Source organism: Phoca vitulina, unplaced genomic scaffold, assembly GCF_004348235.1.
Source record: "Phoca vitulina isolate PV1807 unplaced genomic scaffold, GSC_HSeal_1.0 scaffold66, whole genome shotgun sequence".
Taxonomy (NCBI): domain Eukaryota; kingdom Metazoa; phylum Chordata; class Mammalia; order Carnivora; family Phocidae; genus Phoca; species Phoca vitulina.
This window is the reverse complement of record NW_022589769.1, coordinates 4,667,911-4,690,273: the sequence shown is the minus strand read 5'-3', so window position 1 is coordinate 4,690,273 and position 22,363 is coordinate 4,667,911. Positions and strand designations below refer to the sequence as shown.

The 22,363-nt window shown below is 47.3% G+C and overlaps 1 protein-coding gene across 1 annotated transcript in view; it reads right to left on the bottom strand.

The window, feature by feature from the left end:
- Positions 1 to 22,363, bottom strand: part of SNX29 (sorting nexin 29) — a 510,558-nt gene that overhangs the window by 368,286 nt on the left and 119,909 nt on the right. The window contains exons 12-13 of the mRNA XM_032392169.1: positions 21,156 to 21,219; positions 18,930 to 19,058 (exon numbers count right to left, since the gene is read on the bottom strand). Coding sequence (XP_032248060.1) covers positions 18,930 to 19,058; positions 21,156 to 21,219 — 193 coding nt within the window. The remainder of the gene's footprint in view (positions 1 to 18,929; positions 19,059 to 21,155; positions 21,220 to 22,363) is intronic.

Genomic DNA, 22,363 nt, shown 5'->3' with positions numbered 1-22,363 from the left:
TCCGGGGCACGAGCCACCAGGCTAGACGGTCTCCTCTCCAGATACCAGCAGACAAAACCCTGAGAGGCCCATCTGCAGGGGTCTGGACTTCCCAGTCTGTTAACCAGTTTCCCAGACTCTGTGTGGGAGCTGAGGACTCAAAGATGCATTTGGGACCTCCTCTTAACAGGAAGGAGTGATAGAAACGGAAGATTCTACTATGCGTTATCTATAGAGTATTATTATATAAATAATAACTATCACTAGCATGGCTGCTTCTGAAGGCCTGAGCTACCTGTGCCAACATTTTGATTATGAGAGAGAGAGAGAGAGAGAGAGACGGACCTTCTCCCTACCAGAGGCGAGCGCTGCAGGCTTCCCGGCCATGCCGTGCAGAGGCGCTGGGCCGTACAATCGGCCACTCACGTAACAAGAACTGGCTGAGCGGCTCGGTGCCAAGCACCGGGGAAAAGGGAGCAGGCAGGCAGGCCTGGCCCCAGCCCTCGGTGACAGACACCCGTCAGTGGAAGGAAGGAGGTCGACATCAAACAGAACATGAAGAAATGTCCAAAAACAGGCAGCGTACATAAGTTTAGAGCCTGATGGGATTAAGAGAAGAGGTCTGGAGGAGAAGGGGAAAACCGCGTAGACAAGGCAGCCCTCTCTTCAGAGACCAGGCAGAGGTGCAGCTGCCCCAAGGCCTGGGGGTAGGATGTTCCAGGCACAAGAACAGCAAAGATCCCCAGAGGGAGGCAGGCGGGCACAGATCAGATCGCGCAGGGCTGGCGGGCTGTGGTCAAGAGTGAGCATTTTTTTCTCCCCCTCAGTGCACAGGGTTTTAATCATGAAAAGGACAGGGGCAGATTTATACTCCTGAAAGTAAAATCAAAACAGATTCAAACAAAGCCACTCTAAGAATCTGAGACAATCAAGTATCTTTGAGTTTAGAAAGTAGAGAATACCAACAGATCATTGCTAATTGTATTAAAGGCATTAACAGCATTGCATATGGTTTTTTCACAAGTCCTGATCTGTCAGAGATTCACACAAAACCAATTTTACAGGTGATCTAACATCTAGCATCGGAGGCATTCCAGCAAAACAGCAAACAGCGTGAAGGGATGGGCAAAACCAGAGCGACAAAAATGTCAGTAACTGCTAAGGCTGGGTGGTGGGTTAGACTCTTCTACTGCTTCTGTGTGTTTGGAAAATATCATAATCAGACAGTTAAGTAAGAAACATGAGCAAACAGATACTAAGTTTCACTCTGTCGCCATGTGGCAGAGAAGGGCAGAGCTACCTTGGCCTAATGAGGTCCTCGGAAAGCCAAGGTTACAATCTGATTAGCAACCAACCTGGGCAGGAAATCCAGGTCGCATCCCCTGATGCCACATCAGAGCGTCCATCTGCTAGAAGACCACATCTCTGGCCCAGTGGAGCCATTTTCAAGTCAGATAAAGGAGTCAAAACAGATTACCCTCACTCTGCACAAATGAACCCAAACCACAAGCTGTGACCGCCCCGGTGACCCAGAGACAACCTCCTCCTTGTGGGCTTGGGGCCTGCTGATGGTAGGACCACAGTAATTACAAAGGGATGCAGGCGCGCACATCCAACCTCAAGGCGCGATCACTGCACAGTAACGAGCTCGTTAGCGGGGGTTTCAGGGGGTCACCACCACGGGGCACAGGGCTTTGCCGTTTCCATGCTGCCTCACTCGCCAAGAACCCTGCCACTAAGGAAGACGCTCAGCCATGAAGTGAACATCACAGAGAAAACACTGGTGCTGGCAAGGACCCGGGTTGGGTACGGTCCTCTGCCTCGGGGAGCCATGCAAGTACTTCCTTCATAGCTTGTTTATCCCCACCCCCGGCCCCCAGGAAACAAAGGCTGCAGGGCAGACAGACCCTAATCCAAGCAACCAGTCTCGTACCCCTTGGTGTTGATCCCACCACAGCCTGACCACAGCATCTTCCCTCTGGAATCACCTGCCCTACAGAGATGTGGCCGCCCCGACCTCTTGCCTGTATGGCCCCAGCCCACACTCACCCCTCCAAGACGTGCCTTCTGCCATCCAGCTCTCCACAGGGTCTGGGAGAAGGAACGGCCCACAAAACAGACCTCATCAAGTACCCTCCTGTTTCAGGGCCTTTGCTAGTTTCCCACCAGTCACAGAATCAGGGCCAAACTCCTCACTGGGGCCTTTGGAATTGTCCCCAGGTCCTTATTCCAGAGAACCTTCCTTAGTCCTTCCCCAAATACACTGTGGACTCCAGGACACTGGACTGCCACCATCCCAAGCTACCTGTAGCTTCCTCAACCTACCATCCAGAATCGTGCCTCTCCTCCCTTACACTGACTCTTCTGCCTAGCACGCCCTTCTGTGAGCTTCTAGAACACAGAGACCATGTCTTTGTCATCCTTGGATCCCTGGCGTCTAGAAACCATAACCGGCTAAGATGGTGATCAAGATCATGGGAGGAGGGGCGCCTGGGTGGCTCAGTCGTTAAGCGTCTGCCTTCGGCTCAGGTCATGATCCCAGGGTCCTGGGATCGAGCCCCGCATCGGGCTCCCTGCTCCGCGGGAAGTCTGCTTCTCCCTCTCCCACTCCCCCTGCTTGTGTTCCCTCTCTCGCTGTGTCTCTCTCTGTCAAATAAATAAACAAAATCTTTTAAAAAAAAAAAAAAAAAAGATCATGGGAGGATACAGAACAGCCTCCAACCATGAACTTGCTATGCCACACCCTGCCACATTTCTTCACCTGGGTTATACCCTTCAATCCTCACCATCATGCATGAAAAGGCCCTTTATTATCCCCTTTTATAGACGGTTTTAAACTGAGGCTCAGAGGGAAACCAACTTGCCCAACGTGACACAGCTACAGTATTAACGAGGTGCTTAGTACGGAGATCTGAGCCATGGTCTTTCTGACTCAAAAGCCATTCTGGGGTACCTGGGTGGCTCAGTCAGTTGAACATCTGACTCCATTTTTGGCTCACCTTATGATCTCAGGGTCCTGAGATCGAGCCCCACACTGGGCTCCCCACTGAGCGGGGAGTCTGCTTCCCTTCTCCCTCCCTCTGCCCCTCTTCCCACTCATATGCACTCTCTCGCTCTTTAAAATAAATAAATCTTAAAAAAAAAAAAAAAGCCATTCTGCTTTTGGGGGCAAGTGAATATACCAATCTGCCAATAACCACAAAACTGAACCTGTTTTCATTCTATGTGACAAAAGTGACTTTTTCCCAAGAGAGAGGACTACATTCACGGCACTGAGCACAGACCACTGTCTGCCTTCCAAAATATCAATTCTTCCCTTCTGCTGTCCTGTGTGGGATGACAAGGTACCCTACGAAAAAAATCTCAGCATCCCTCAGAGAGTAAGTTCAGGCCACTTAAAAGTAAGAAAATGTTTTGACTGAATGGGGGGTAACCTCCTTAAAAGAAGTCAGCACAGGGGTACCTGGGTGGCTCAGTTGGTTAAGCGTCTGACTCTTGGTTTTGGCTCAGGTCATGATCTCAGGGTCGTGAGATCGAGCCCCACGTGTTGGGCTCTGCACTGAGTGTGGAATCTGCTTGGGATTCGCGCTTCGCACTCTCCCTCTCCCTCTGCCCCTGCCCCCACTGGAGCACTCTAAAATAATTAAAACCTTTAAAAAAAAAAGGGGGGGGTAGTCAACACACACAGTTTTTTCCCCTCCCCTACTCTGTCCTTTCTGCTGCCTAGAATGCATATGTGATGGCTGGGGCTCTAGCAGCCTTATTAGACCATGAAAGGACCTTAGTAAGCTAAGCCAAATGCAGGAGAGCAACAACATAGAAATAACTGCCCAACACGCATTTGTTCTTTCAAGACATTTCTGGGCTCTACTACATGCCAGGCATTATGCAGGTCCCTGAGGCAGATTTGTGAACAAATGAGACAAAGATCCCTGCCCTTGTGAGGCTTGCAACCTAAAAAAAAAAAAAAAAGAAAAAAGGCAGCAGTAGTGAAAAAAGAACAAATAAGGGGGATGGAGAACACGGGAAAGGGAGAGATCGCACTAGGAAATTTCACAGACAAGAGGAGTCAATGAAGAGAAAAACAAAATCTAAAAAGACACCATTAACTTGGCTCCTGGTAAAGCCCCACTGTGGGGAAGAGATGCGGAAGCCACGTGTGGATTCAGTTCCATGGAGCAGAAACAAGGCAGAACTGGACTCAAAGGCAAACCTCTTCCAGCCTAGGTGATCATTTTCAAATTGCCTTTTCGGGCAGCTTGGTTCACAAGGGGGTTCTATTACAGCTCAGTAGGTGGTATTCCAGGACCCCCAGCCCCCAGACCCCAGCCCGCACAACTCCACACTCAGTGAGGCTACATTTGGAGCACCTCATAAAGAATACATTTGAAGGAACAGTCCTTCGTGATGAAGTCTCAATAGTTCATTTTTGCTTTTGTTTCCCTTGCCTTTGAAGACGTGTCTACCAAGAAGTTGCTGCAGCTGAGGTCGAAGAGGTTGCTGCCTGTGTTCTCCTCAAGGATTTTGATGGATTCCTGTCTCACAGTTAGGTCTTTCATCCATTTTGAGTCTATTTTTGTGTGTGTTGTAAGGAAATGGTCCAGGGTCATTCTTCTGCATGTGGCTGTCCAATTTTTCCAATGACATTTGTTGAAGAGATGGTCTTTTTTCCACTGGACATTCTTTCCTGCTTTGTTGAAGATTAGTTGACCATAGAGTTGAGGGTCCATTTCTGGGCTCTCTATTCTGTTCCATTGATCTATGTGTCTGTTTTTGTGCCAGTACCATACTGTCTTGATGATGACAGCTTTGTGATAGAGCTTGAAGTCCGGAATTGTGATGCCACCAGCTTTGCTTTTCTTTTTCAGTATTTCTCTGGGTATTCGGGGACTTTTCTGGTTCCATACAAATTTTAGGATTATTTGTTCCAGCTCTGTGAAAACTGTTCATGGTATTTTAATAGAGATTGCACTGAATGCGTAGATTGCTCTGGGTAGCATAGACATTTTAACAATATTTATTCTTCCAATCCATGAGCTTGGAATGTTTTTCCATGTCTTTGTCTTCCTCAATTTCTTTCATAAGTTTTCTATAGTTTTTAGAGTATAGATCCTTTACATCTTTGGTTAGGTTTATTCCTAGGTATCTTATGGGTTTTGGTGCCATTTTAAGTGGGATCAATTCCTTAATTTCTCTTTCTTCCGTCTCATTGTTGGTGTATAGAAATGCAACTTATTTCTGTGTATTGATTTTATATCCTGCCACATTGCCGAATTCCTGTGTGAGTTCTAGCAATTTTGGGATGGAGTCTTTTGGGTTTTCCACAGAGTATCAGGTCATCTGCAAAAATTTAGAGTTTGCCCTTCTCTTTGCTAATTCAGATGCCTTTTATTTCTTTTTGTTGTCTGATTGCTGAGGCTAGGACTTCTAGTGCTATGCTGAACACCAGTAGTGAGAGGGGACCTCCCTGTCTCAGTTTTTCTCCATTGAGAAGGATATTCACTGTGGGCTTTTCACATACGGCTTTTAGGATATTGAGGTACGTTCCCTTTAACCCTACACTGTGGAGAGTTTTAATCAAGAAAGAAGATAAAAAGCTTTAGCACAGCAAAGGAAATAGTCAACAGAACTAAAAGGCAGCCTATGGAATGGGAGAAGATATTTGCAAATGACGTATCAGATAAAGGGCTAGTATCTAAAATCTATAAAGAACTTATCAAACTCAACACCCAAAGAACAAATAATCCGATGAAGAAATGGGCAGAAGACATGAACAGCCATTTCTGCAAAGACGACATCCAAATGGCCAAAAGACACATGAAAAAATGCTCCACGTCACTTGGCATCAGGGAAATACACATCAAAACCACAGTGAGATACCACCTTACACCAGTTAGGATGGCAAAAATTAACAAGGCAGGAAACAACTAATGTTGGCGAGGATGCAGAGAAAGGGGAACCCTCCTACACTGTTGGTGGGAATGCAAGCTGGTGCAGCAGCTCTGGAAAACAGTATGGAGGCTCCTCAGACAGTTAAAAATAGAGCTACCCTAGGATCCAGCAATTGCACTACTACTATTTTGGGGTATTTACCCCAAAGAGAGAAATGTAATGATCCCAAGGGGCACCTGCACCTCCAAGTTCATAGCAGCAATGTCCACAATAGGCAAACTATAGAAAGAGCCCAGGTGTCCACTGACAGACAAATGGATAAAGAAGATGTGGTTCATATATACAACGGAATATTACTCAGCCATCAGAAAGGATGAAATCTTACCTTTTACATCGACATGGATGGAACTGGAGGGTATTAGACTGAACAAAGTAAGTCGGTCAGAGAAAGACAATTATCATATGGTTTCACTCATATGAGCAATATAAGAAACAGCATAGAGGATCGTAGGGGAAGGGAAGGAAAATGGAATAGGAAGAAATCAGAGAAGGAGACAAACCATGAGAGACTCTTAACTATAGGACACAAACTGAGGGTTGCTGGAGGGGAGGTGGGTGGGGGGATGGGGTAACTGGGTGATGGGCATGAAGGAGGGCACGTGATGGGATGAGCGCTGTGTGTTATAAGGAACTGATGAATTGCTGAACTCCACCTCTGAAACTAATGATATACTATATGTTGGCTAATTGACTTTAAATTGAAAAAAAAAAAAAAATGAAGAAACAGATCTTGGGCTTTTAATGTTTTTGTGATTGTGTTTGGCCGCAGGAGCCACGTGATGGCAGGTGAGCATCTCACGCGTCTGTGCAGTGTGTCTGGCACCCGGGACAAACTCCGTGAACTTTCATTTGCTCGGTGAGCCAACTTCCAGAATCCCTCAACTTGACAGTTGTCTCTCTTTAAACTGCACTTCTGCCGCTGCCAAGAATATCTCCCGTCCGCTGAGCTTCCTGTTGCTACCCTCCCCGGCTCCAAAATAACAAGAAGTTGCTTGGCAGTGACGTCATCGCCCCTGCCACCGCCTGCAGGGCACGCACATGCTGGCTCTATTTAAGACCCAGGCTTCATGTTCACTGACATGGAAATTGCCACCTTGTGAACCGTACCGGAAAGGCAAGGTTCAAGAAATTTTCTACGAATCACCAGGTTACCAGTTCTGCCTCTCCCAAGGAAAGAGGAAAAGCCAGGGCGTTCAACCGAGCAAGGGGCTCCAGCTTCTGGGATCAGCCAGGTCCGACTGGTTCTTTTCAACCACTTCTCTCAAGTAGCACAAATGCTAACACTCACTTTAGATGGTGTGCTCACTCTCTTCCACTTCTTCTCCCTTCCCTGGCTCTGCAGTCTTCTGTTTTCCCTCAAAACCATTCTGTTATTTTTATTTACCCCTCCAGACTGCTCTACCTTACTTCTCATTGAATAAAACAGCAAATGGAGCATTAATGAATGGTAGCTGCATCCCACCCCGCCCCCCCACCGTGGATAATCACCATAACCGTTTAGTCAGAGTTCTTTCATATTTGTTGGTTTGGGTAATTTTTTCTCTCCTGCTCCTGTGCTCTGATGGCAAAAGGGATGGGCTGAAGCGATGTTTCAGACACAACCTTCTCCCTGTTCCCTCAGCAGCTGCAGATTTTTCGCATCTTGATGAACCGCCGCAATCCATGTTCGGTGCACATTTTGGGGGGAACATCTGGCACCGACTACTAATGGCTCTAATGTTTAACCATTCAACGTGGGCACGTGCTTCAAAATGCAGCTGTTCGTGCAAATATACCTTGCTGCTTACTCCCCTTAAGAATTTTAGTTCATCAACAAAACTGGAGTCTTTGATTGGATTCTGGAAGCATGAGAGAAAATAAACAAGCACATGGCTTTCTCCCTTGTACGTGATTGCTGCAACAGATGCCATGATGCTCCTGGTCCTCTCTTCCTGTCCATGTCTATACAGAAAAAATATCTAGGAAACTCGAATGGGTCACCCAGTTCCGAAAGGGGCGTGAAGGAACTTAGATGGCTCTCCACTTCTCATGGTGTCTGAGAAGGTACTTCTGTAATTTTAAGTTCAGATGTTAACACATTTGGCTTTTCTACCTTTCTATCTGGGGGAGGGAGGATCCCCACATCTCTACTCCCTAAAGAAAAATCAGCTAGAAAATCCCTTCCACACTCCCCCAAGCAGGAGCCAAGCAGCGATGAAGGGTGAAGAAACTTACTCAAGCTCTTTTGGTGGGGAGGGTCCTTCCTGCCTCAACCTGGAACCAGAGCAACACCTCACTTGGGCCATTAAAGCATTCATATCCTTTGCCCTGTGATCCTGTTCCTGCCAATATGTACAAGGGAAAGATGTTCGCAGAGGGGACAACAAGTGACAGACACAAGGATACGATCTCAGCCTGCATCTACAATCTCAGAGAAGTAGAAGCAGCCCAAACACGACCTGTGTGGCAACCACTAAGTCAACTGTAGAGTCCTTTACAGCCTTCATAAAGGACAAAGAGACAGGCCCTCTACATACCACCATGGGGGTATCCGGTGACACCTCTGCCCTGGAAAGAATTTTAGCAATATAGATCAAGAGCCTTCACAGATCCCCTCCCCTTTTTTTTTTAGATTTTATTTATTTGATAGAGCAAGAGTGGGAGCACAAAGCAGAGGGATTAGCAGAGGAAGACAGAGAAGCAGGGTCCCTGCTGTGCAGGGAGCCCGATGCGGGGCTCGATCCCAGGACCCTGGGACTATGACCTGAGCCCAAGGCAGACGCTGAACCGACTGAGCCACCTTGACGTGGCTTTACAATCCCTTCTTACGTGGGAATTCCGCTTCTAGAAATCTAGACTAAGGACTTTAAAACAAAAAAGGACAAAGAAAGAGCTTTACCAAAAAATATGTTCATGGAAATCCTACTCCTACGAGGGGAGAAGAGTGGAGAAGAATGTGTGAGAAACAAGGACACAACCCAACGCAGAATTCCACACAGCCTGTGAAAGGGAGATCCACAGAAGGGAGTAACATGAGGAAACGTTCATGGTAGGATGCTAACTGCTTTTCAAAGCAGACCAACTTACAGATTCAGAATGATCTGAATTATATAAAATGAATACATACATAAAATGAACTGGAATAAAATGCCTCATAAATAATAAAACATATTAATGGTAATCGTGTCCAGGGGATTTTCTTCTTTAAACTGCTCTTATTCTCAGACTTAAGGATTATAATTTATACATTTTTATATTCCGAGGGGTTGGGGTGGGGGAGGATCTCTAAACATAATTAGAAATCTAAATGAAAACACAAGAAAACATTAGTAAAAAAAATTGCATGCAGGGGCGCCTGGGTGGCTCAGTCGGTTGAGCGACTGCCTTCGGCTCAGGTCATGATCCTGGAGTCCCGGGATCGAGTCCCACATCGGGCTCCCTGCTCAGCGGGGAGTCTGCTTCTCCCTCTGACCCTCCTCCCTCTCATGCTCTCTGTCTCTCATTGTCTCTCTCGCAAATAAATAAAATCTTAAAAAAAAAAAAATTGCATGCACACACTGATAGTGGTAGAACTATGTAAAAATTGTACTTAAATGGACTAAGGGGAAATAATCATTATACTAGGGTTGAGAGATTTGGGATGCTCTTTCCCATTTCAGGTTATGTTGCTTTTACACCTTAAAGCTGTTTGGTTTTTTGTTTTGTTTTTTGGTTTTTTTTTTAACAGCATGGAAACAACAGCTTTCTCAGGAACTCTCCAGCTGACTAGTCATGGCAGAATTCTGCCCTGGAATCCCACTTGAAAGCATCTGAACATGAGAGCATCCAATTCAATGTCAAGTGAGCAAATCAACCTGCAGAATCATGGGCTCATGCTAATACCACACATGCAGATCCTTCAAAACTCACCAAAAGCAAGCCTGCAGAGTATTGATCATTAACTTAAAAAGATCATCAAAAGGGGCACCTGGGTGGCACAGTTGGATCAGCGACCAACTCTGGATTTTAGCTCAGGTTCTGATCTCAGGGTCGGGAGACTGAGCCGTATGTCAGGCTATGTGCTCAGCGTGAAGTCTGCCTAAGACACGCTCTCTCTCCCTCTGCTCCTCACCCCCCACCACCATCTCTCTAAAATAAATAAAATCTTTTAAAAAAGTATATCAGGGTGCCTGGATACTCCAGTTGGTTAAGCGTCTTACTCTTGATTTTGGCTCAGGTCTGATCTCACGGTCATGGGACCGAGCCCCGCATCACACTCCACGCTCAGCCTGGAGTCTGCCTGAGTTTCTCTCTCCCTCTTCCCCCCTGTGCTATCTCAATTAAATACATCTTAAAAATATCATCAAAAGCAAAAATGACAAATGTTAATGGTGCTAATTCTTGCAGTGGATCAGAGTATTCCGTTTTTCAAACTAGCATACAAAACTAACTCCCAATTTGGCCCTGAAAGAAAAATTACGAGTGCTGTCAGCTTTCTCCAAGCCCAGGTGGTTTCAGAGAACTTCCCCTTGCAGATCCTTGCAGAACCAGAGGCATCAGCATCACCCAGAGCTTGCGAGAAACACCTGCTAACAGGCCCTGCCCAGCGCTGCTGAAGCCGAGCCTGCAGTCCACCATGACCGCCAGATGCACCTGGTGGAGACATTCAAGTTGGAGGAGTGCTGCTCTAAACCACCAATCATCAACCTTGGCTGAGCACTCACATCACTGGACCAGTTCGGGTTGCACTTCCAGAGATGGACTTAATTGGTCTGGAAGGGCCCTGGACAGTTGGTTTTCTGGGGTTTTGGTTTTGTTTTGTTTTTTGTTTTTGGACACAGTTTTAAAAGCTCCCCTGGTAATATATAGCCAAGTCTAAGTGAGCCATTTAGCTCTTCAACCCAAAGAATTCTTTATTAGAAAGTTAGTTACATCTGAGCAACAGCAGGCTAGATTTACTCCAGAAAATGACTCTTTGCAAGCTTGAATGGAGGAATAATTTACTTCCACGAAACCAGTAACAACCACGGCTGGCTTTTACCAAGTACTTACTCAGAGCACTCACTGTGCTTAGCACTTTTCATGTGTTCTCTCTTTGACAGCATCTAGAAGGGAGAGACGACTGTCCCCGTTTTCTAGGTGAGAAGCATTCGGGGTATAATTACCACCAGAAATCCCACATCTCGATGTGGCAGAAGCACCAACAGGACCCTCAGGATGAGTTTCTTACTCACCTTACCCTAGTCCTGACCTTGAGAAGTAGGGCTCCAATCCAAGGCTCGCCCCATACCATTACACTATACTTCCTTCCAAGAAGCACCAACTCAACTGGAGCGTAAGGCATTGTCAGCCAAAAGGTTAAAGTCTTTGTTTATACATATCCCACCCCCCTGATTTTCAGGTCTACAGGTTCGAGTCAGCTGTCTTGTTCATCTGATTGACTAAGCTTAACACAGAATAGATGCTTGTGGGGTGACTCAACAAATGAACACATGAGTACAAACCATCCTTCACTGAATCTCAGTAGCATTAAGCTTCAGGAACCCAGCTCCGCCTAAGCCATCTTGTCTCCTGCCCCAATGCATACATCTACTCCTCCTTGTCCCACCCCATGCACTCAACTCTCCGTGGCTGCTCTGGTGTAAGTCATCACGGACCTGTCAGCTGCTGACAAGGACGTGCTGAAGAATGAGGAAGAGCACAGCTCATTCAGCTAATGAGACTCAGCCAAGTGCAAGAGCCAGTGACCTTGGGGAAAGCAAGCTTCGTGTCCAAGGGGGAAATGAGGGTCAGGAGCACCAGAGTAGGCTGGGACACACAGTGGGAGCTCAACGGACAATTCATTGTAGTCAGGGTCTAGTCCTTAGCCAAAGCCTCTCAGAAACTAAAGCAACTCAAAATGAGCCAGAAGGCTCCCACCCAATTCTGACAGCATATTTGCAAACTGTTCAAGGTAAGAATACTGCGTAAGGGCTAAGGCAAGGACTCTCACTGGGGATACCACCGCCTCCTAGAGGTTGTGGACCTAGGCATTTCTAAAGCTCCCCTGGTGACTCATGTTTGGCAAAGTCTAAGCAACGCCAAAGGATGGAGACGCTTTTGGCCATCGCCAGAATGCTGGGGCTGCTTGCATTTATCCCGTGGAGCCGGAGACATTAGCTGTCCTGAAGGCCAAGGCAGTCCCACACCCAAGAGTGACTTACACCTACTGCACTTTCAATCGTCCTGGACCCTTCACTTAGGTGCAAAGTTTGTTTCTAGTCTGACCCTACAATCTAGTTCATTTAATATACACGCAACGTATTAGTTTTTACCCTAGAATCCACCACGCTCTGCTCTTTCAGTTTCTGTTCTTATAAAGAATGCCTTGTGATCTTCTTATGGCCTTTAATCCAAACTCATGCATTATAAGTAGTGCAAGCACTTAAACCACAAAGCCATACCCGGCCAATATACATTGAAATCTACTTTTTATTATCGGTTCCTTTCCTTTTCTTTCTCCTTCATAGCAGTTAGAGTGTTACACTCATTTAATAATTAGTTCTATAGGTAGCTCGTAGTAGCCATGCATTTCATTTCAGTACAATAAAGGGGACCTTACCCAAAATTTTCTCCCCCAATTATTTTTATTTTAAAAAAGGAATACAGACTCTTCTAGAGCCTGAAAACTACATATCCATGAGATTTGGTGCTTGCTAAGGAGGTCAAATTATTACTGGACTTTAAGACCCAACCGAGTCAAGACAGAAAAGAGGACACAGAGCCCATGTTCGAACTTCTCAACTCTGACCATTGGACTCTTGGGATGAAAACCATCATCAATGACTAGATGAACACTGAAGACATTTATGGTCCTTTTTCACTAAAAGCATACCCCCTCACATTTCTCTAATTTAAAAACAACAAAAGGAAGAGACTGAGATTTAAAGCCTCCCTGGAAAGCCAGTGAAGGTCTCGGGGGCCAGATAGAATGATGGGAGTGGGGTGCCCAAGAGCCTTATTTAGCCTTCTCTTACAGATTGGGCAGTACAGTTCTGTCTCACACGCAGGACACAGTCACGGCGGGTAACTACGCAACAGCGCAAAAGGGACAAATAATGGGACACACAGGACTGGGAAAAACACTGGGAGGAGCTGAAGGTCAAGTGAAGGTCAGTGGCCAAAGGCTCCCAGATGCCCACTGCAGGGGAAAGGACAAGAGACAGACCCACGAGTTCTTGCCTGGCCTCAGCATCCCTAGCCACCCATTGCCAATACACCAGCTAAGAAGAAATCCAGGAACATCCACTGAGCAGATGATGAGCCTGGAGATCTGCTGAGGACTTTAGGAGCATTAGCTCCTGTCACCTTCCCCACAAACCTATGAGGAAGTATAACAAACATGATTTATTTGCCCACTGCCTGCCTTGGAGACCTGGTGAGGCAGTCCATCATGGCCTTCTGTTCACTCCTGGCCACAACATGCCCAGTGAAGAGTCTAAGAGGATATATATGGGCAAGAGGAGAAAGTCTCTTCTCTTTGGATCCCGCACAAGGCTTGGCACTACCAGAGGTCATTTTGCTGCTATGTGCAGAGGCCCTACCCAAGAAGGACACGAACACAGAGCCAAGAGCAGAGGGGAGAGAGCGATGAGCTCACTGGAGAACCCGGGTCCGGTAACACCTGAAGAGAGTGACCAGTCCCACCGACACCAAATGCCCCTGTTGACCCAAGCTAATCTGGTTTGGATTTCTACAGCCAAAAGTTTATTAATATTAGTTCAGATTATTATGCACCAGTTCACAGACAGAGAAAGGACAATGTGAGAAACTGCTAGGTGGCCCAGCCAGGACCTGAGTCACTGTGCCGCCTCCTTAGCCAAGGGTTAGAGACAGCCCTTGCAAGCCAGCACTCACCAGGACACACCACACTGCATTCTCCTTTTTGTCACCTCACAGGAGATACGGAAAAGACCCCCTACCTTTTAAATTTTCAAGACAGGAGGAACCAGAGGCTCAGGAGGGTAAAGGAAATGGCTACACCACACAACCAGTATGTTCTTGATTGCACACCCACGCTCCCCAACAGGAGATAAAGCTGTGACCAACAGTAATAGTAAGGCTGGTCCTGACAAGAGAGGATGAAAAGGCTTTGACTGGGGCTCTGTGAAACAACCCAGTGGGTTCTCATCAGGACACACTCCTCACCCTCTTCCCGAATCATGACCAGTTGCACATCTCTTCATGGACCTGGCAGGTTGATGGCTGAGGAAGCAATTCTACTTAGGCACAGAAGAAACACAACTCCCTCCAACCCATTATACAAACAAAGAAGTCTGGTTTGTTAGGACTCAGGATTTTAACAGCGAAGACCATTCACAAACTGACTCAAGTAACAAAAGGAATTTATTAGTTCATGTAACTGCTAAGTCCAGAGGAAAAAGAGCTTCAAGAAAGACTGGATCCACGAGCTCAAGGTATATAATTAGAACCTGCCTGTTTCTCTCTCCCCCCATCTCTCCACTGTGTTGTTGCCATTTGAGGTCAGGATCTTCCCACACAGCAGCAAAGACTGCCACCAGCAATGCCTGCCTTACATCCTATCCTCTCAACAAGGCCAAAATCGCCTCTTAGCAAATCAACTTGGCTGCATACCTTCTGTCACCCAATCACGATGATCAAGAAATAGAACAAGCTGACTATCCAGGCCTGTATCACCTGCCCCACTCTGGAGCCCAGGTAGGCAATGACAGAGTCAGTCCCACCAAATCACACGGAACAGGAAGGAAGAACCACCCATCCAAAAAGATTGGGATAGTGTCCACCCCAGGGAGAAAAAGAATCCTGGTGGCCACGGCAGACAGGCTCTAAACTGACCCCCAATGATCTCTGCCTCTTGGAAGGCCCATCCATGTGTAGACCCCTCCTACACTAAATCAGGGTTCAAATGTGTGACAACAGGAAACAGGGAAACTGATAGGGTCTCATTCCCAAGATTAGGTTGTGAAAGACTGTGTCTTCCATGTGGTGTATTCTCTTACTCTTAGGTTACTCACTACCCAGGAAACCAGCTGCTATGCTGTGCGCAGCCCTACTTTAGAGGCCCACGTGGCAGCGAAGAGAGGCCTCTTACCAAGAGCCACACGAGTGAGTTGAAAGTGGACCCTCCAGGGGCACCTGGGTGGCTCAATCGGTTGACCATCTGACTCTTGATTTCGGCTTGGGTCGTGATCTCGGGGTCATGGAACTGAGCCCTGCATCAGGCTCCATGCTCAGCGGGGAGTCTGCTTGGGATTTTCTCCCTCTCCCTGTACCCTTCTTGTGCGCACATGTGCTCTCTCTCAAATACATAAATCTTAAAAAAAAAAAATTGACCCTCCAGTCCCTACCAAGCTGTCAGGCAACTGCAGCCTCATGATAAACTCTGATCGAGAACCACCCAGCTGATCCATTCCCAGATTCCAAACCCCCAAGAATTGTGAAGATCATGAACATTTGTTTTAAACTGCCAAGTTCTGAAATAATGTTTTACACGTTAAAAGCTAACTAATAGGGACACCTGGGTGGCTCAGTCATTAAGCGTCTGCCTTCGGCTCAGGTCATGATCCCGGGGTCCTGGGATCGAGCCCCACATCGGGCTCCCTGCTCTGCGGGAAGCCTGCTTCTCCCTCTCCCACCACCCCCGCTTGTGTTCCCTCTCTCGCTGTCTCTATCAAATAAATAAAATCTTTATAAAGAAAAAAAAAGAGCTAAATGAGCAAAAACAGAAAACATGCCAGCAATAATCCAACAACCCTGGTCACTTGCTTCTCTCAAAGGTAGTTTGCATGTAAGAGTCTGCTTCCTGTGAACCCCTGTCTCATAGCTTCAGTTTGCTTAATTCCGTAGGAAATAGGGTAATCTTTTAGCCATGAGACTCACACTCTGAACTGCTCCAGACTAAAATATCCCCACCTCAGGATCGAGCAGCTGCTCGGGGCCACAAAAGCACCGGGCTGATTATAGGACTTTGTTCTTGGTTGAGCCATGACGGCACCCCATGACTGCACCAAAGGAAAGGCATGAATTTTGAGCAAAAAGGTACATGAGAAAATGCTGAATTTGTTCGGGGGGGTGGGGGGCAGGGGAGGGTTCAGTTTTACAACAACACTCAAATCCAGTAAAACACACATACACACTAACGCAGTCTGAGTATTCCAATCCTTACAGCAAAAATAACTTCACTTTTTAGGGTCTGAAATAGCCTAACATTTAATTCTTTCTGCACCATTGCCATTAAAATTTAGGTTTTGATTAGATAAGGTTTCTTAGTAATATAATTATTATACTAAAGAAAAAGGATAATGACCGTTAACATTTATTGAGCACTTACGAAGCACATTTACTGAACCGACACACACTCCCATTTTATCCTACAACAACGGTGAGGTCCAGGGTTTTCTTATCCTCACCTTACAGCTAAGGGAACGAAGGAGTCGTTTGCTCAGGCTCACACAACTAAGCAGTAGCGAAACCATGACTGGACCCCCACAGTCTGATGGTAGCATCCGTGCCACTGACCACTAGGCTGAACCACCTGCACTGTGACACCTGCCACCGGAACACAAGTGGATGTGAGAACAGAACAGCCCGGGGCACGCACCTGGGCCTCGCCTCTGGCCTGTGACCCTTCCTGGGCCCCGTCATCAACAGCACCCCAGGCTCCCAAGCAACAACTGTCCACGCAGGTCCACCATCTGGCAGCACTGACCGCGCTCCTTCCGTGGCCAGGAGCAAGAAGAAAGTTCCAACAACTGGCACAGGAACTCTCTGGAACAGGTCAGCAGTTGGCCCGTATCAAAACGTACACCTCCAGCTGCTTCATTTGCTTCCTTCCTGTGTTCTCCTGCTCAAGTACGTGCCCCTTCACAGATGTTCCTTCTACATGCAGACTGCAAACCTTCAGGCACCTTCCACTCTTAGCTACCCACGGTTCCAATAGGGACACTTCAGATTATAAAAGTTGCTTAAGAAATTAATTTTTTCTATTGCATTCATGGGCTGAACTTCTCCTCAGAATTATCATATACTAAAACACACTTCCTATAAAATACACTTAACTGCTTCTAACCAGAGCGTCATGTCCTTTCAAATACAGCTCTCATTTTGTCCTTTCTGGTGCAGAAGATCATCTATATCCTCAACGAAGAAATGCACGCTTGCTCATGTTCAGCCATCACCCAGAAACACAACCTGCAAGCAACGGAGCGGGGACTCAAGGCTAAGCAGCCTCCTAACACAATCCCAAAGTGACGGAGAACAGCAGTCTGTGACTCAGAACCAGAGGGTCTGCACACTTCAGTCTTTATCGTAAACACACACAATTCTACCCCAGAACCGTGGCATGCCAGGCTGAACAGTGGCCCAGTAGAGAAAATGCCGGGGACTGTACTTGCTGTCATTCAACTGTCTGATGTTCTTGAGAGGGCATTTCAAAGTATGAAGAAAGCAGAGAAGTTCTCATTAAAACTAGATATGGGATCATTGGGCCAACGTTTGACTACATATACGTAACAATTCCAGTAGTTCCACACACGTATCACTGGGGAGCACCAGGACAGTAACGCTGTGAACACGGGAGCTCGGGACCCCCCTGCAGATCCACAGGACTGCAGCTCCTGGGTTTGTTTTGTTGTTTTTTGTTTTTGGGGTTTTTTTAGAGATTTATTTTTTAGAGAGCACACACAAGCAAGGAGAGGGGCAGAGGGAGAGAACCTCAAGCAGGCTCCCGACTGAGTGCGGAGCCCAACACAGGGCTCCATCTCATGACCCAGAGATTATGACCAGGGCCAAAACCAAGAGACAGCCGCTCAACTGACTGAGCCACCCAGGCACCCCTCCTGGTCTTATTTTAAAGTAGCTTTAAAGAACCACCAATAAATTGCTTATCCTACCTTAAAACAGGAAAAACCTCGAACTCAAATGTCCAATAAATGGAAATTATTTTCATGTGGTTCATTAGCTCAATGAAATGCCACATCTGAGCACGTAAAAGCCATTAACATGAAATCTAAGTGCTTCAGAGAAGCAGACTAAGAAATGACAGGCTATAGATTTTAAGTGCAGTACGTAAAAATGTTTGCATGTGAAGAAATTCAGGAAAGTCCACATTTTTTATGGGACTTGAGATTGTATTTTATTAAAGAAAACTCACAAACTAAATCACAGGAAAGAAATAAAATGGCTCTTTATTAAGAACAGGCTTAACTGTATTCATCATTAGGAAGACGAAGATGAAAACCATTTTGCCAGGGCCACTTTTCGCCTGTGAGGTTATCAGGGACCCAGACGTGGGGCCCAACCCCTGTGGGCATGGCTGGACAGAAGCAGGTCTTCTCACCCGCTGCTGCGGGACGCATGTTAGCGCAGCCTCTAAGGTTGGGGGGCGGGGGTAACAGGCAGAGGGAATGGGCCGAGGAGGTGTTGACCTCTATCCACCTTCGAAAACTACCGCACTTGGACCCAGCAATTCTACTTCCAGGAGTTTTTCCAACAAATTCAGGAGAACAAAGCGATGAACGCAAAGGTTATGCACTGTGGCATCATTACAAACAACATCCTCAGCAGATCATCACAAACCACCTCTGATGCCTGGCTGGGGGCACCCTGGTCATCGAACCAACGCTGGTGCGGACGACAAGCGATCACGATTAGAAAGAGGGCGGCCCCACATACCCCGGTAGAGAAACATCTCTACGATGCCAAGTGAGGGGGGCGTGGAATACACGACTATTTCTCACGGAGGTGGGAGGAAGGCAGGAGCAGGAGGTGAAGGAGCATCTCTGGACCGGCTAGCACTGCCCGCCTCCAGGGGCATGGCATCGTTTACCGCGTGTACCTTTTGTATTTCGAGCCATATGCATACATATTATGCAGTAATTACCCAGTAAGTTAAATTAAAATTTCAAATGCATAGATTTCCATTGGTCTTTGTTGTTTAATTATAAGCGCCGGTGAAGGGTGTGCTTGGGGTTTGCACAAAGCCCCCACGCCTGCTTGTCGTGCCCCCTGCTCCCCCCTACCTTGCCAGCGCCTGGATCTTCAGGACGTGCCGCTCCTCCTGCTCGGCCACCTTCTTTTTCAAGGTGTCGACCTCCTGCCGCAGGGCCGCTGAGTGCTCCATCTCCCCGTCCAGCAGGTTCCGCAAAGACCTGGGCAGAGGGGCCATGTGTTCACGCACCGCCCGCGGAGCCCACCGTGCCACAACACAAGGATTTATCGAAGTTCTCATCCCTTCATTTTCCATGAGGGTCTGCATCAACCCTCATTCCAGTCTATCTCAGGTAAGGGGATTCACAGACACCCACGTCTGCTCAAGAGCCTCAGGAGGTGGCCCAGGCTCTGTGCCCCCCACAGCCCAAGTAGCGCCAATGACGGGTAAACAAGGAGTTCAGAGACCCCGAGGCAAGCCCTTTCAAAGCATCCCACCATAAGGGGCAGCACATGAAAGGAGACCATTTTGTCACAGCCGCACTGGAGAAGAGACTGAACCAGGGCAGGGATGCCAGGATGGGCCACCTGGGTCCTGTGAGCAGTAACAGTGGAATACGGACAGAGGCCTCCTCTCATTTCCCCTTCTACCCACAAAACACACCGGCCTCCTGCTCCGGCATCTCCGGGTGACACAAGCAGACGTGGTGTTTTATAGCCTTATCTGGTTTCACACGGCAGGGATCCTGTTCTGCGTCATGCTTGGGAGTTAACCCTCCAAAGTACATCCACTGGTCACCCTTGGTCTTAAAAGCAGACAAGATGGCAGATCTTCCAGAAAGAACCACTAGTTGCCACCAAGAAGTGAGCTAAACATGGTTCTGACTTACCGTTGACTTCACTGGACCTCAAATGGTTTGTTCTGGAGATCATTTACTGACTCTGGGGCACCTACACCCCTAATCTAGTGTACACATGCCAGGTGACATCAGGATAGAGGAAGAAGTGTGACTGTGAACTTGGCAAACCTTCCCCCTCTCCCCGGCCCTGGCCCCCTATCACTCACTCAACTCGGAGGCCCACGTTCCTTTAGAGCTTTGAAAAACTCCCTTCTTGGGGCCTGGAACCCCCTGACACAAACATGGTGCAATCTTTTCCCCCCGCTGCTTAGGAGAAATTGACAGACAGTGACTGCTGTTCTTCACAAGGTGAGACAGAACCTACGGCTTCTGCCAAAGAGAACAGCTCCAGCTGGTGCAAGGAAAAAGAATCCTGTGATGGCTACAAGCCCTTCATTTAAAGTTTATTTTAGTTGGAAATTTGTGCTGTCTCAAGATTCCTTTTTCAAAAAATTATCTTTTGTTTTAGAAATCAGGCTTGTTTGCTTTTCTGTGTTTCCATAAAGGATGAGGAAGAAGCTTGTCAAGCAGGGCCCAAAATAAGGTTTAAAAAGGACAGTCATGATTGCCTGTCACCATGGACACTTAATTCCTGCTCAGAGTAGAAGAATAAGAGAGCCACGTGAACACGCACACACACAGGCACATGTACGCACGTCCCCTAACCCCCAGGGAGGCAGGACAGTCGGGCTCACGGAAGCCTCGCCTACAACCGCAGGCAAGGCCCTCCACCAACCGCCCCAGCCAGTCGAGAAGCTCACATTCAAGGCAGCCAGACGGGCGCAGCATAGCTAACGCAGGGCAGGTATCCACCAAGGGATACCCAAGACGAATAAAGTCCTTCACCTGCTCGCTTTCTGCAACTGGGCTTCTTCTGAACAAGTAAAAAAGAAGCCAAATACCATCTTGCCCTAGGTATCCCTGATTTGAGAAAACTAAGTATTTGAGTGCTTGGAATATGGTAAGAAAAGCCCTCAAATAAAAGGTTACTCCAAAGACTGCTTTGGGGGGGGGGGGGGGGGTCAGAGGAAGACCACTAACAGGTATGGCGGGGGTGGTCTCTGTGAGGTGGTGAAAACATTCTAGAAGTGGACCCTGGTGATGGCTGCACATGTCTGCCAACACTGAACCGTACCCTTGAAATGGGTCAATTATATAATGTGTGAATTGTATCTCAAAGTCCCTTTTTAAAAAAAGATGTTTGAGAATATTGCTTTACCAAATTCTTAGTGTGTTCTAAGGTAGAGCCATGATTGGAGGGTTTTCAATCCCTGCCAACGCTCAAGTGGTACATCCCACACAAGAAGAGATGATTGGTCACAATCCTGTCAAAGCAAAATTTCCTTAATCTGTGAGACTCTCCGTCCCAGAGCTGTAACGTCCAAGAGACAACTCCTCAAGCCTGAAAAGTCAGAATACCTGTTCTCTTCTTCCAGCTCGTCCTTCCTGTTCATCATGGCCACAATGGCTTGTCGCAGTTCACCTAAGGGAAAAAAGCACAGTCGAGATTAATCGGCAGATCCCGCCTGTTTCACCATCCCCTCACCGAGCTGGGTTATGTGCTATTTAGGGCAAGCTGTCTAGACAAGTTCCCTTTTTCCCTTTCAAAATTAATTCCTGTGCAGTCTCCAAGACCCAGTGGGCGCAGCTCATCACTTAATAGCCACACAAAATGGGAGTGCCGGGCAGAGTGAGGAGTGTGGAGGGTTTCTTTAGGCAGCACACTCCACTGCTATGGAAAAAAAGACTGCTTTGCAGCTTCTACACGCTTTTCCAGGCCCCTGCTACTGGACAACATCTGCTCTGAACAATGATCTGTTCCCAGTTACAGCTGTTTATAAAGAGATGAGCAAGCCGATCAAGTGGCATTTGGCTCCAGGTGGACACAGAAATACTTACCCAAGTTTCCTAAGAGACGTGCTTTTCCTACCCGGACTTCTATCGTTAGTATACAGGTGACACTGGAAAGGGGTGGGGCCTCTCCTATACACAGTCCCTCTTTACTTACAGGAGCTACTCTTTTGGGTATCTTCCACTTAGGAAAGCATTCAGTGATAGAAAGCCACTCTTTTAAATAAGCATCCAACTTCCCTATCTTCATCAAACTTAACTGTTTTCACAATCTATCCACCTATTAAAAACGTTTACCGTATCACTCAGATCTCAAGACCCAGAACTTCTGGATTTCTTTGGGAGAGCCAGTTTTGTTCCCCCCTGCCCACCAACAAACCCTGTGAAATTCTGTTTCCCTCTCGGGATTGGCTGCTAGAAAGCTCACAGCCAAATGACCCACCCGGTGAGCGCACGGGGCCACATGGCAACCACGACAGGCTGTTTTATGGGCGTGCACATGAGCTCAAGGAGATTAAATGCCGGCAGCGCTAGAATTTGAATCCAAATCTCCCCATTTTCAACTCTGCATTGGACCTCAGGAAACAGTAACAGCTACTGGTCACATGCAAAGATGGAGGAACTTGGATTTCACGGACGCCTCACAGGGACATTAATGCATCTTACAAAGGAAGAGCACACCCTGACAGGTGAAGTCACACAACCTCACACCTCTCATGTCAGAGCCAGGATCTAAACCGAGTTCTCGGACTCCCGGGTGACACCGCCATGAAGAC